Genomic DNA, 15612 nt, shown 5'->3' on the forward strand with positions numbered 1-15612 from the left:
TTGCTCCTCTTGACGTCCAGCCACTTCTGTGCTCTTCTGCCGGTGTGTTTCTCTCAATGTCCAGTCACTTGTGTCTCTGCCTTCTAGGGTCTTGGGGTTTTTATATGCACAGGATGTGGCACGGCAGGCCAGGGCAATCTTGGAAAATGCAGCATTTGGGCATGAAAACAGAAATGCCTGTCCTCACCTAGGTCCGTGGGCATAGGCCCAGGGGTGGAGCCCTCACCAAAGACCATGCCCTTCTCCTCCCAGCCCTCCCTTGACCCTGTCCCATATCAAAATGTCCCTGGCTTCATGCTGGAGGACTTCTTATAAGCTTTCCAAGCTTGCCAGAAGTCCAGAACTTAGTCTCCGGGTGGTGGGTCCGTATTAGCCTTGGAGAATACATTTATTTTAAATAAGCCTTATTTATTTTGAATTTGTTTATTTTTCTCTGCTCTGATTTCAGTTTGTCTGTCTTCTCTTTATTCTACCTTCCATTGCCACATTCCTCTCTTTATTCCTTTCCTCCATCTTTTCTTCCTTCCTTCTTGCTTAGTCAAGGCTAGTAAAAGTACAGAATCAAGTGTATGGAAGGCAGTAGCCCCACTGTACTTGGAGCCAGTCAGAGTAAAACATTCCGTGTTTATCAGAAAAACAAAAGGGTTTCTGATAAACACTTTTGACAGGGACTTTAGCCAAAGTGATGCACATCCAGTGGTGCCAGTCATCATAAAGACGAAGAGCAGGTAGGTTTGTTTAGTTTATCTGGAAAAAAAGAGAAAGCATGTGAACTCTTCTTCAAATATCTGAAAGGACCTCATGAGAGAGAAGTAAGACTTATCTTTAGCCTTCCAAAAGTAGAATATACAGGTAGATCTAGCAAGAAGGTTCATTTTAGCTCAATAGAACATGGAACTTGTATAAATTGGCATAAGCTGCCTTTGTGAGTGTAAGTGTCCTCTCTACACTTATGTGGATGCAGAATACGTATCCTCAGCCATTACACTTTGGCTAAGATGCTGTATCAAATAACCTTTACCTTCCCAGTGCTCAGATTCTAGGCTAGTTTATTCCATGACTCTCTCTATATTTAGATGAAAAAAATAAGACATTGAAGCCACCTATAAAAAGTATTTATCCCGCATTCTGACTATAATAGAAGAAAACTTTGTGTCAGTATTGAAGAAACCTTTCAAATTGATGAATCAGGGTAATCATTAATATATTTTACTTCCAAAATAGTCATCCTTGTAATATGTCAAGAAGAAAGGCAATTAATTTTATGCAAAATATTGTCCTCATGCATATCCACACTGGGAGAAAATATGATGCATTTTTTAATAATAATAAGGTTCAGTCAGGAGTAAGAATTTAGTTCATTTTAAACGAAATAGAACAGACACTGGTAAATGAGATGAGATGACATGGCATGAGCTATATAATAAAACTTAAAATATATTTCAGGGTCATTTCCTCTAATATTAAAACAAATTCTTGATAGAATTGGATACAGACATTTGAATATTCTTGCAGAGGACATCAAGATCTCAGTAATTTTTTTTCCTTAGAATTTTGTGTGAAAATAAAATCATACTTGTTTTAAAATAATAGCTTTGGAGAAAACAAAGCATATAATCTTCCCCTGTGGTATAAAAATATAGGGTTGAAATGTTTTAGAGATTCAGCTACTCTTTACCATCTTTAAATTCTACAGTGACAATAGAACCCTGAAGAAGAAAGAATTGAGTCCTCTAGTCTTACCAGGGACAATGGACACACCACAGTGGGGTGAAATTACCCAGAGAAGAAAAATCAATCCAGACACAAACAGGATTAGAGCAAAGAATGGCGGATTGTAGGCCAGATGTTCTTCAGGACAAAAAGGAAATCTGACACCAAGTAACAAGGCCAAAGGACAGGACTCAAGCTATTCGACCATATTTTTTGAAAGCCTTGGGGAAGTTGAATTCTATCATTTTAGAGGCAATTAACAAGGGAGAAACTTTAGAAACATTCTGCTAATTGACCAGCTACCAATGCCTTAGGTGGTAAGTAATCACATACCCACAGGACACAAAAGTTATGGAGATAATGGCTATGAGGAAATAATCTTAGGTGCAGACTTCTACACATAGATCATATATAGTGTGTGTGTATGTGTGTGTGTATGTGTGTGTGTGTATTTAAGTGTGGTTTCTGTAGTACAATGAGAAATTCCTTGAAGTCCAAAGATAAGAATGCAGGACTGGCTTACTAGATGCTATTCAGTTTACTCACCTTAGAAATAGAAATGACAATATACAGTGGACCCTTGAACAATGTAGGGTTAGGGGTGCCAGCCCTCCGTGCAGTCAAAAATCCATGTATAGCTTTTGATTCCCCTAAAATTTAACTGCTAATAGCCTACTGTTGACTGGAAGCCTCACCAATAACATAAACAGTCACTTAACCTATATATTGTATGTCATATGTATTAGTCTCACAATAAAGTAAGCTAGAGAAAAGAAAATGTTATCAAGAAAATTATAAGGAAGAGAAAATAGATTTACTATTTATTGAGTGGAAGTGCATCGTCACAAAAGTCTTCATCTTCCTTGTCTTCACTTGGGTAGGCTGAGGAAGAGGAGGAAGAAGATGGGTTGATCTTGCCGTCTCAGGTTCAGCAGAGGTGGAAGAGGTAGAGGAGGTGGAAGGGGAGGCAGGAGAGTCTGGCACACTCAGTGTAACTTACTGAAAAGAAATCCACGTGTAAGTGGATCTGTGCAATTCAAACCCATGTTGTTCAAGGGTCAACTGTGTATCTGTGATGGGTAATTTTATGTGTCACCCTGACTGGGCTAAGGAGTACTCAGATAGTTGGTAAAGCATTGTTTCTGAGTGTGTTTGTGAGGGTGTTTCTGGAAGAAATTAGCATTTACTCAGTAGACTGAGTAAATATCTGCCCTCGCCATTGCAGACCAGCGTCACTCAATCCAATGAACACCCAAATAGAACCAAGAGGCAGAGGAAAAGCAAATTCTCTCTCTCTGTCTTCTTGGGCCCTCAGACATCCGAGCTCCTGGTTTTCAGGCCTTTGAATTCCAAGACTTACACCAGCTACTCCCCGGATTCTCTGGCCTTTGGACTCATGCTGGGAGTTGCACCATTGGCTCCACTGGTTCTCAGGCCTTCAGACTTGAACTAAATTATCCCACTGGCTTTCTGGGAACTCCAGCTGCCAACAGCAGATGGTGGGACTTCTTGGCCTCCATAATCGTGTGAGACAACTCTTGTTTTAATCTCCCTTTATATATCTATATATGTCCTGTTGGTTCTGGAGAATCTAATACAATACATAGTTTTTGTGAGGGTCAAGTAAGACAGTACAGTAAGCCTTCACTCAGCATTGTCACCAGGTTCTTGAAAACTGACTTTAAGTGAAAATGAGCTGTGATGAAACCAACTTTACCAAAGGCTAATTGATACAAATGAGTTACATTCTCATGGCATATTTCAGGTCACAAAAACATCACCAAACTTCTTAATAAAGACCATGAACACTCTAATATTAAACATTAAAAAAAGTGAGCTAGATATACATTTAAGAAAGATTAATACAAACAAGCAAACAAGCATGATAATTATTTACCCAATTTGTCCAGTTCATGGTTGTAGGAGGCCAGAGCCTATCTCGGCAGCTCAGGGCCAAGGCTGGAACCCACCTGAACCCACCTACAATGGGGCTGTGTATATATGCCAATGAACCTAATCTGCACAGCTTTCAGATGTGGGAGGAAACCAGAGTACCCGGAGAAAACCCACACTGACATGGGGAGAACGTGCAGACTCCACACAGATATGGCCCCGGCTGGCAAGCAATTGTTTTTCTCATCAACATTATGATGAGATGGCACTGAATGAAATGAAATGATGTTACTCAAGGACCTGCTGTGTATGTGAAAGTATTCTATCAGGTGATATGTGGTTGGGATGTCTTATTGTTACTATCTGCAGTGGGTATCTATTATTTTTGCCTGTCAGGCACACTTTCCCTTACTTTGGAAGTAGCAACCTATTTTTCCCTGTAGTCCAATTCCATACTTTCAGTCTAGATTGTTTAGAAGGGATGGGCATCATCCTTCAAGGGGAACCTCATGACACAGACCCAGCTGGGGAAAGTGCCACATTACCTCTGGGCCTGACTCTAGTGACATTTTCAGAGTAGATCGCATGAGTCAAGTCAGGTCAATGAGTGACCAAGACTTTTGCTAGAGGTTGAAGGAAGAGGAATGCTTCATGTTGTGGGGAGTTAGGGAATAATGTAAGTCAATGGCCATCTTGGAGAGGGCTTGGTTGAGAATAAGCTAACCCAAAAAGTAAAGCAGAACCAAGAAATAGAGAGACAGTATCCCAAAGACATTATTAAGCCCTGGGATTCAGATGTGCTTAAACCAGACGTACCCCTGGAATTCCCAGTTATGTAAGTCAAAAAATTCCTCTTTTTGACCTAATTAGTTTAACTTTCTGTCATTTGTCATCAAGAGTATACTAGCTCAATGCTGGGCATAGTGGTTTGAGCCTGCAGTCCCGGCTACTGGAAAGGCTGAGGCAGGAAGATCACTTGAGCCCAGGAGTTCAAGTGCAGCCTTGGCAACATAGCAAGACTCCATCTCTTAAAAAAACAAAGCTGAGTCACTACTATTATAGAAACTTTAACTGGAAATTATCATTTTACTTGGAAACTCTCTGGACGTCATTTATATTAAAGCAATTAGATGACTACTTAAAATTCAACCCTAAAAGCAGGGAAAATTTCACTTCCTTTTGTACTTTTTTCTTTTTCAGACAAGGTCAAGAAATTTTCCAGCTTCTTCCCTGAACCTTCCATTACCCCCAGATTGGTGACTAGGTGTCCTCATCCTAGAACAGCCTCTGTTCTACGCAAACCCAGAACTGCCTGCTCACACCTGACCCTCTGGGGGAAGCCTCTCAGTCAGTTCCTTACCAGCCTGCTCACCACATGGTTGGTGGCAGGGCTTGTCAGGGATATGGGCAAATTTCCATCACCCTCAGAGTAGAAAAGACCCCCTGCCCCACCCCCTGATTTTCTCTGAGCTATTTCCCTGAGAGATGAGGTTCCTTCAACCAGATTAAAGACCACGAAGGACAAAGAAAACCACAACGATACGGAGTTTAATTTCAAGTACCACTCCTTTCATAAGAACTCTTAACTGGTAGCTAAATTGTCTCATTCTTGCTGCTAATAAACAATGAATGTTGGCTTATATGGTGAAACCCCATCTCTACTAAAAACACAAAAAATTAGCCTGGCGTGGTGGTGCGCACCTGTAATCCCAGCTACTGGGGAGGCTGAGGCAAGAGAATCGCTGGAACCTGGGAGGTGGAGGTTGCAGTGAGTCGAGATCGCACCACTGCACTCCAGCCTGGGCAACAAGAGCAAAACTCTTTCTCAACAACAACAACAACAACAACAACAACAACAACAACAATGAAGATTCCAAAAAGCAAAGCAGCATTGGGGAGAAAATAATGAGAATATTTTATGAAAATGGATATTCGGTCTTTGAATAATTAAGGATATCCAACTTATAGGACATTTTTAAAGTCCCTAAGCTACCTTTATGCTAGAGTATGTCATTACTAATCTTGGGCATTAAAATTTATCATCATAATTATGAATAACTCTGTCAAGGTATTTCACTTATTGGCTGGATTAGATATTAAAATGAAGGAAATGCTGAATTATAGTATACATTGAATATTTAATAAATTAATCCCCCATGCTGACAGTAAGAGTTCCAGAAATAATGCCTGTTGCATTATTAGCACTTAATCAATGCTAGTTAGTGATAATGGCTTAAGGACAAGTAGATGCCTAATTGATTCGCAGTTCAAATTAGAAGCACAGAGGAATCATACTCAAGGTTGAAATCATTCTAAAAAAGACTGTTGGTAGTTACAGTTACAGGAAAGGAAAGAAGATTGAAGTTTTGCTGAAGTTGATTCCTTTGAGCGTTGTGAGACATAAACTTATTCATATAAATTTTGGCTCTGGTTTCTAGGTCTGATTATTTTTCTTTCATTTGATTTGTACCTGGGTTCTCAACAATAGATTCTGACTCCAAAATCCATACTACTTCTCAAAGTTGGAAGAAGAGAGGAAGGAAACAGAGAGACAGAGAGGAAGAGGAGAGAGAGAAATAGGGGAAGGAAGAAGAAAAGGAGTAGGACATGGAAAAGTAAGGGATAAGGGGGGAAGTGGGAAAAAGCAAAAGAAGAAGGGAGAGGAAGAGGGGAAAGAAAATAGGGATGGGGGGAGCTGGAGAAGGGGAGGTCTGGTTCCTCACCACCCCCAGTGTGTCCCCCAATCCCCCCTTTTCTGAGCAAGAACCTCTTATTCATTTTGACATAGCAGGTGGACTCCAACTTTTTGTAAAGAATCCTCAAAAGGAAAACCACAGATGTATATGTGGGTGAGTAACAGGAAGTCCCTATTCCTGGAGTAGTAAAAAAAAAAAATACTATACAATCCTTGATTAGGACATCACTGCTTAGTTTTTAGTTTCTGAGTGCTATACAATTTAAACAGGAGTTTTAAATATATTTAAACTGGATTTGACATACAGATAGTACAAATTAGTTTTCTTAAGCAATGTTAAATTCTTGTCTCTCAGCATAATTGAAAGACATTTGATAGAGAGAAGTAATTTTAATGGTGGGGGAAAACATGCTACTGGAGACTTTGGGAGATCCTGAGTAGGGGCTTTTCCAGGAATTGAGCACAGATGAAGACAGGAAGGGAAAGGAGATGGCAAAGAGGTTTGCCCCCACAGACGTTTACATCTGGTTGGTTTACATCTGTTTCAGGTTTGCTGCCCTGTTCAGTTCTTGGCAATCTCTTCAGCAATCTGATAAAGCTAATAAGGAAATTTATTAGCATAAGCTCACTTCCTGAGTTGGCCTGCCTACACTTTTCTTACAGAAAAGTCCCAATTCCTCCCCCACCTGAGCCCTAATTTTCTCACCATAGGGATATTACAGCATGAAGGGATTAATATAAATAGAAGGCATTGCTTTAAGCTCTATACTTCAGTGGTTTGATAAAGTTTGAGGAAAATAGGGATAACTCAAGTATGTTGAGGATCAGTGATTTCACAATTAAAAAGTATAAAACTTACTTATAGTCTTGAAGAGAAAGGATTCTATAGGAATGCAAATTTATCATTATCGCTGGTACCATATCCAAATTTCTTGCCTACATTTTTCTGATCCAGGCTATTAAATTTCATATTAAACTAGAATAAAAAAGATATTCATTAAAAAGAGCTTGTAAACAGACAAAGGTTGAAAACAGTGAGTATAGGAAACTTCACAAAAAAACCCCCACCACATTTTAGGATATTTTTACAAATGATAAAGACAAAGTCATGATGTAATAATACTAGCAGCAGAAGTTTAAATTTAAGTGAGGACTGAGCATCTATTAGGCACTGTTCTACCTGCTTTCAATGTATTTATTGTCTTATGTAATTCTAATAAGAACCGTTGGCCGGGCGCAGTGGCTCACGCCTGTAATCCCAGCACTTTGGGAGGCCGAGATGGGTGGATCACGAGGTCAGGAGATCGAGATCATCCTGGCTAACATGGTGAAACCGCATCTCTACTAAAAAAATTCAAAAAATTAGCCGGGCGTGGTGGCGGGCGCCTGTAGTCCCAGCTAATTGGGAGGCTGAGGCAGGAGAATGGCGTGAACCCGGGAGGCGGAGCTTGTAGTGAGCTGAGATTGTGTCACTGCACTCCAGCCTGGGTGACAGAGTGAGACTCCATCTCAAAAAAAAAAAAAAAAAAAAAAAAGAACCCTCTGCAATAAGTGCTGTTCTATTCCTATTTTATTGATAAGGAATCAAGAAACCAAAATTCTACAGTATGTATTGGTGTATACAAAGAGAATGGAATGCACATAAACTCGAGGATATCACAGAATTAGTATCCTAAATCCTAGGACAAGGATGTTGAAAAGTATTTAGTAGACACAGAAGACAATGAAGTTTATAAATTTGATACAAACAGGAAAGTGAGTATAACAAAAAGCATATTCACAAACTCAAATAGGTGGTCGGCTTGGCTTAAGGAACTCTAAAATAACAAGCTATGTTTGTTTTGCATGTTTTCTTAACTTATTGCTCCTTAGTGTGCTGAAAAGCTTTTAAATCTCTGTGGTACTCACGCACTGTGGAAAGAGCTTGGCCTTGGGCAGCTTCCATCTTTGAGAGAAATTGTCTGCAGAGATCTGACATATTGGTTGCACATATATTATGTTACCGCCACTCTAAACGTAAGTAAAATGAACACATGAACAGATGACAGCAATGATGATAATATTTTTGGAGCAACAGCAATATGCTGTGGTTTGATTGGACAGAATTGAGCTTGACATGGATCATATTTCCCTTTTAAAGTTAACATATTTTTCTTTTCATTCTGCCTAGGAGAAAGCAGCTAAAATAGCAGTCAGCACTCTCCTAGCATTTGGCTGGTGATGATGGACTGTTTATTTGTTTGGTTTTTTTTAATTTTATTATTATTAAACTTTAAGTTTTAGAGTACATGTGCACAATGTGCAGGTTAGTTACATATGTATACATGTGCCATGCTGGTGTGCTGCACCCATTAACTCGTCATTTAGCATTAGGTATATCTCCTAAAGGTATCCCTCCCCCCTCCCCCCACCCCACAACAGTCCCCAGAGTGTGATGTTCCCCTTTCTGTGTCCCTGTGTTCTCAATGTTCAATTCCCACCTATGAGTGAGAATATGCGGTGTTTGGTTTTTTGTCCTTGCGATAGTTTACTGAGAATGATGATTTCCAATTTCATCCATGTCCCTACAAAGGACATGAACTCATCACTTTTTATGGCTGCATAGTATTCCATGGTGTATATGTGCCACATTTTCTTAATGCAGTCTATCATTGTTGGACATTTGGGTTGGTTCCAAGTCTCTGCTATTGTGAATAGTGCCGGAATAAACATACGTGTGCATGTGTCTTTACAGTAGCATGATTTATAGTCCTTTGGGTATATGCCCAGTAATGGGATGGCTGGGTCAATGGTATTTCTAGTTCTAGATCCCTGAGGAATCGCCACACTGACTTCCACAATGGTTGAAATAGTTTACAGTCCCACCAACAGTGTAAAAGTGTTCTTATTTCTCCACATCGTTTATTTGGTTTTAAGAAATATGTTTTAACTGTGGCTATCAGTAAAATAGAGACCTTAGCATACCACAGGCACCCACACTATGAACCACAGACCACGGAAAAGCACTTAGTAGTTATATGTAATCAAATTTGTGCCATCTGATACAGAAGAGTGCCTCACTATTTATGGGAGCACTATAACACATCTTTTATAAACCAAAGAATCTATTTGTAGTGTGAATGGTCTCTTACTCTGTTTTAAAGTTTGATTTTTTTTGTGTACATGTGGTCTTCCTCAAGTAAGACACTTTTGGAAAGTAAATCTAAGGTAATCAAACACAATGAACATTCATTCATTCATTCAACACTGAAGATACCTGTATTAAGGACTATGCTGGGTAAGTGATTGCAAGGAGGAAGTCCTTTAATGCCCCTCAGGTACTCGACTAAGGCTAGGGAGGAGAGAAGAATTCTGATGTGTTACATATGCAGAAAAAGAATTTTTCCTGCAAAGTCAAAAATGAAATAAACGTCTTTTCTTCTGTAACATATCTATCCAATAACTTCTTGAAGGCAATGTTTTCTTCTGTAACACAGCTATCCAATAACTTCAAAAGGCAATCTTTCTGAAATCTCCTTCCCACATATAACACACACCACAAAAATGTGATGAATTTGTGTTGTCACAAAATATAAAAAATGTCAATGAGGAGAACTTGACAAGTCCCGGGGATCTGAATGCCCAGAGTCCTAAACTGTACCTAGAGTCTTGCAGCGTCATAGCCAGAAAGGACTTGCGATTCTTGTGCCCACTCCACTCTACGGTCCCGTTCCCTCTTTCGTTTTTCAGAGGAAGAAACTAGTGTTCAGAAAGATCGAGGGAGGATCTGAAAATGGAGCTAGGCTTTTTGATCTTCAAACTTTTTCGGTGATTTGCTGGATGAGTCTGCTCCACCTTTTTTGCAGGCAGGAAAGCTGTATAGAATGACAAACTATGGGTTTCAGGGGATGTTCCCTCGTTCTCTTTTAGTTAAACTTATTATAAATAACTTGTAAGCAGAAGGTGTGGTAGCAATGGATGATGGACGGTAAAAAGAACTTCTGCAAAGGCTGGGCGCGGTGGTTCACGCCTGTAATCCCAGCAGTTTGGAAGACCGAGGCGGGCGGATCACTTGAGTTCTGGAGGTCGAGACCAGCATGGCCAACATGGTGAAACCCTGTCTCTACTAAAAATACAAAAAATTAGCCGGGTGTGGTGGCGGGCCCCTGTAACCCCAGCTACTTGAGAGGCTGAGGCAGGAGAATCGCTTGAACCTGGGAGGTGGAGGTTGCAGTGAGCCAAGGTCGTGCCACTGCACTCCAGCCTGCCTGGGCGACAAAGTGAGACTCCGTCTCAAAAAAAAAAAAAAAAAAAAAAGAACTTCTCTAAAGGCAGCCCAAACAGACCCACTCGGGGTTCAGGGAATTTGCTCTTCCCTTGGTCCTTAACTGACCTACCACTCCCCCATAACTGCGCCCAGCCACTCTTAGGATTTGGCGGGTGGACAGGCGAAACTGCGGATCCCAGGATGCAGTTCCCCCTTTCATCACCTGTGTAGCCCGGTTGCTACCCTCACTGCATTCTGGGAAATGTAGTTTCTTACCAGTAACGACATTGTCTTGGAAACGTTTGGCAGTCAGGTTGGAGGGATCCGCCCCTCCATTGGCCCCGCCCCAGGTTGCTTAGGAGATAAGAGACGCCGAATCTTGGTACTTGCGGTCCTGTCGGGCAGGACAGGTGCACAGGGAACTCCTCAGAGGTCTATACCTCGAGGGCTCCCATGGATAGCCTTGACAGATCCTGCCAGGACTGGTGTGACAGCAAGCAATACTGGTTGGAGATCGGACCCCCGGACTTGGTGGAGCGCAAGGGCTCCCTGACCCTCCGCTCCCATCACAAGAAATACTCGAAGCCTGTGTTGGTGTATTCCTGGTGAGCGAAGTCCCCCGGCAAGTTCCCGGGTGCTGCGGGGAGGAAAGAGAGGGGAAAGGATGGAACAGGAAAGGAAAGGAGAGTCAGAGAGAGGGGACAGGAGTGGAGACGACAGAGGAAACGGAAAAAAGAATGAGAAAAGTGGGGGAGAAAGGTAGAGAAAGAAGGAAATGAGAAGAAAGGTGAGAAAAAGATGAGACGAGAGAGGAATGGGAAGGAAGAAAAGAGAGAAAAGAAAGAAAAGTGAAAGAAATATTTTCAAAGGAGAAATGGAGAGAGTGGGAGAGAGGGTTGGAGCAGCCAGGAGGAAATAGGAGAGCCTTTCAGGAGCAGCTCCCAGCCACACACTGGGCCACGCAGCAGCCAAATCCCCGGCCACCTGAGGTTTTAGCTCATCCACACAGAGCGGGTGTGTATAAATAGGGGGTGAAAAGGGGGTGCTGTCAGAGGCCTGGAAATCACATTTCTGAGACAGGCACTCACTCATAAAAGGAATTGGAGGCCAGGGGCACAGCAGGAGGGAGATGCCTATTTACAGGACCAGCCTCCAGGGCTGCCACTTCCTGGGGGTAGGGTGTACACGGAGTGATTTGAACGAGGCCCCTCATATTTTCTAGGCTACATACGAGAACTTTTCTGGCCAGAGACTGCAAACTGGCATCTCCCACTGGTTAAGGCCAACAGACATTGTTTGGCATAAGCTCTGTTTACTTTTTTTTTTTTTCATTTTAATTAGTTGGCCACATTTAAAACTAGGAGATTCACAGTAAATCCGGGTTGTATCTTTGAAAATTTGAAAGTCCTGGCCAGAGAGGATTTTATTTCTCTGGGGAACTATGAATGTACCAAAGCTGAGCACTGGCTACACCTTAAGATGGGTGTTGTTCTGTCTTTAGGAACTTCCCTCATGTAAGTTCTTGCTTGGCCCCAAGAAGCATTTGGTTTACTTCTTGTGCTTTTAGACCTTGACTTGGAAATTCACTTTCTCTTTAAGAGAAAGTGAATTCACTTTCTTTTATTAAATATCACAGTGACCAATAGCAACACTGTGATGTATAACTGGAAGAAAAGTGGAAACTTTTAGGACTTTTCAAATTCTTTCCCTTGAATTAACTTTCCTGGCTCTACTGTTGATAGTAATTACATTTGGAGTAGTTGGAATATTTGGGAGGAGTGTGAAGAAAGAAAAGAAATGAAAAGAAGTCACAAATCTTGTCTACTTTATGTTTTTGCTTTTGAAAGAAATGAATGATTTTGACTCTAGCCCTAAGGCTAAGCCCGACTTCATCCCATTCATTCATGTATGTGACCCCTGCAGTTTCTGTCTTGCAAACTTTCTAAAGCCTATTCCCTGCTTTCCAACAAGTTTACTTTTCTGCTTTTACTTCTCAACCCTGAAACTGTCTCTCTTCTTCCTTTAAACTCAGTATGAGAGGTTATACAGATTTGGAATCCAAAGCTACACTGGGAAACAGAACATCCTCTTTTAGCCTCATATAGGGCTTACCTCATAGCTCTCAAGCAAAACATAGCTCTTCTGTGATTCTGCTACCCCACAGAGATTTGAGTCATAACATAAATCACCATTAGCAGTTATTGTTAAAGAGAAAGACCTTTTGCAAAGGGACAGTGCTTCTGCTCTCTGCTGCACCACTATTACTTTGAAAATTGCATTGTGAAAGTTACAGACATCAATAGCAAAACCGCAGAAGAATACAAATGAGAAGAGGGTGAGGAACCTGGTGAGGAGAGAAGGGTAGTGGAACGCTGTAAGTCATTCCAGCTGCTGCTGAAAATACAGAGGGACCTCATGCATTGGTTTTAGAAGGAAGGATGGGGAACAGGAAGACTTAAATTCAACCCAACATACATTTGTGTATCATGCACTTTGGTACATATTGGGGACATAGAGGTAGAGAAACAGATTCAATGAGATAATTTTTATAAAGCATTTAGCATCATTCTAGGAAAATCATAAGTTGTCAATAATATAGGGTAGCTGTATGAGTACATTTTCATACGGCTATAAATAAATACCAGAGATGGGGTAATTTATAAAGGAAAGAGGTTTAATTGACTTACAGTTCAGCAGGTCTTGGGAGGCCTCAGGAAACTTACAACCATGGTGGAAGGCAAAGGGAAAGCAAGCACCTTCTTCACAAGGCAGCAGGAGAGAGAAGGGTGAAGGAGGAACTTCCAAACACTGATAAAACCATCAAATCTTGTGAGAACTCACTCACTATCATGAGAATAGCATGGGGACAACTGCTCTTATGATCCAATCACCTCCCTCCCTTGACACATAGGGACTACAGGTCCCTCCTGATGTGGGGATTACAAATCAAGATGAGATTTGGGTGGGGACACAGAGTCAAACCGTATCAGTAGCTAACACTATTGATTTAGCATAGCATAATGGTTAAAACTAGGGCTCTAGGTTTGAAAACTAACTCTCTTGCTGTGTGTTGTGGCAAGTGACTTGACTGCTCTGGGCCTGTTTCTGCAACTGTAAAATGGGGATGATAGGATTATTATAAGATTAAATGAGGTATGATATGTAAAACACCCTTTAACACATGGCCTGCCACATATTAAGAACAGTAGAAGTTAGTTTCGCTCACGTCCGTTTGAAGAGACCACCAAACAGGCTTTGTGTGAGCAACAAGGCTGTTTATTTCACCTGGGTGCAGGTGGGCTGAGTCTGAAAAGAGAGTCAGCCGACAGAGATAAGGGTGGGGCCGTTTTATAGGATTTGGGTAGATAATGGAAAATTACAATCAAAGGGGATTTGTTCTCTGGCGGGCAGGAGTGGGGGGTCGCAAGATGCTCAGTGGGGGAGCTTTTTGAGTCAGGATGAGCCAGGAGAAGGAATTTCACAAGATAATGTCATCAGTTAAGGCAGGAACAGGCCATTTTCACTTCTTTTGTGGTGGAATGTCATCAGTTAAGGCAGGAACCGGCCATCTAGATGTGTACGTGCAGGTCACAGGGGATATGATGGCTTAGCTTGGGCTCAGAGGCCTGACAGTTAGTTATATGTATTAGGGCATGGCCATTGACCTCAAGGAGCTCCATAGGGCAGAAAAGGAGAATAATATCAATAAATTCAGTATCATCTGATTTTTGCAAAAAAGAAATGATTATAAGAAGCAGAGGTAATGGTGTAGTGGGGAGGTTGGTTCCTGAGCAGGGTTTTGAACTAAGGATAGGGACAAAAAAGAATAGGCAAGTGCAGTGGAATAGTAAAGAACAGCCCCACAGGAAACAGAATTCTTTTTCAATAGTTGACAAATACTGTTGATCCTTATTATTTCCGGATTCTGTGTTTGTAAATTCACCCACTTGCTACGATTTATTTGTAAGTCAAGTGTAAATACTTGATGGACTTTTGTGGTCATTTGTAGACATTCTCAGAGCGGCAAAAAAGACAAAAAAATTTGAGTTGCCCAACATGCATGTTCCCAACTGAGGTCAAACAAAGCAACGCTCTGCCTTTTTGTTGCAGCTCTCATACTGTAAACAAGTATCCTTTTCACGTTCTATTTAATGCTTTTTTTTTTTTTTGCATTTCATGCTTTTTGTTTGCTGTATGGTAAAATGGCCCCTAAGCATCATGGTAAGCACAAGAAGACTGACACACCTTACAGAGGAAATGCATGCATTAGAAAGCTTCATTCAGATTTAAATTATGGTGTAGTTGGCAGTGATTTCAATGTTGATGAATCAACAATACACGTTATGTAAGGTGTTTTTAAACTGAAACACACATAATACAAGGTTATGTCTTGACTGACAAAAATATTGTGACCAGAGGCTCACAGAAACCTAACCTTGTATTTCTGTATTTGCTAATTGAGTGTTCGAGGCAACTTTATAGAATATAAAGATAGCAAGAATTGACTGTGAAATGTGAGAAGCACTAGCATTTTCTGTGCTGACTGTATTGCTGGCATACTTGTTCTTCCATATCCAACCAGTCACCAAGATCTGTCCTACAAAGCTGAATAAAATTCAGGTTGTGTAAAATTCTAAATTGAATGATGTCATTGACTTATTTTTATGCATTTTGGTCATAATTGTTAGCTTTCTATTGATTTGTTTTATGATAGATTAAATTTTTATTAAATTTTAATATCTTATTAGTGATTTCTTATTTAATTGATGAACACTTAATATCTATAAACACACCATTTGCATGGCTTCTCAACAGAGTATTTAATCAGTTAAGTGACTGTACATATAGGTACAAAATAAAATCTGTATCTGGGAGAAATTCTGACTTTCCTCTGATTAAACAGTTCAAACATTTAGATATTTTTTCCTGTGTTTCTCTTTATCTGGCATGTGATACAGAGATTTTTGACCTCATTACTCATATTAAAATCAGTTGTGTATAATAGACGTGATAAAGTAATACATCCAAAACCCTTTTTAGGGGATACCTTTGGTTCGTTACTGGG

At 40.7% G+C, this 15612-nt stretch overlaps 1 protein-coding gene across 4 annotated transcripts in view; it reads left to right on the forward strand.

Moving 5' to 3' along the window:
• Window positions 1-10854: 10854 nt before the first annotated feature.
• The window catches only part of CFAP95 (cilia and flagella associated protein 95), an 83548-nt gene continuing 78790 nt past the window's right edge, over window positions 10855-15612 (forward strand). For 3 of the 4 annotated variants that reach the window (XM_063650426.1, XM_054501701.2, XM_054501700.2), the window contains exon 1: window positions 10932-11152. In XM_063650426.1, the coding sequence (XP_063506496.1) occupies window positions 11001-11152 (152 nt within the window). In that variant the 5' untranslated portion in view covers window positions 10932-11000. Of the gene's footprint in view, window positions 11153-15612 lie in introns of all 4 variants that reach the window. The other variant, XM_054501698.2, reaches the window with a different exon arrangement.

This window comes from Pongo pygmaeus, chromosome 13 (assembly GCF_028885625.2).
Source record: "Pongo pygmaeus isolate AG05252 chromosome 13, NHGRI_mPonPyg2-v2.0_pri, whole genome shotgun sequence".
NCBI classification, from domain to species: domain Eukaryota; kingdom Metazoa; phylum Chordata; class Mammalia; order Primates; family Hominidae; genus Pongo; species Pongo pygmaeus.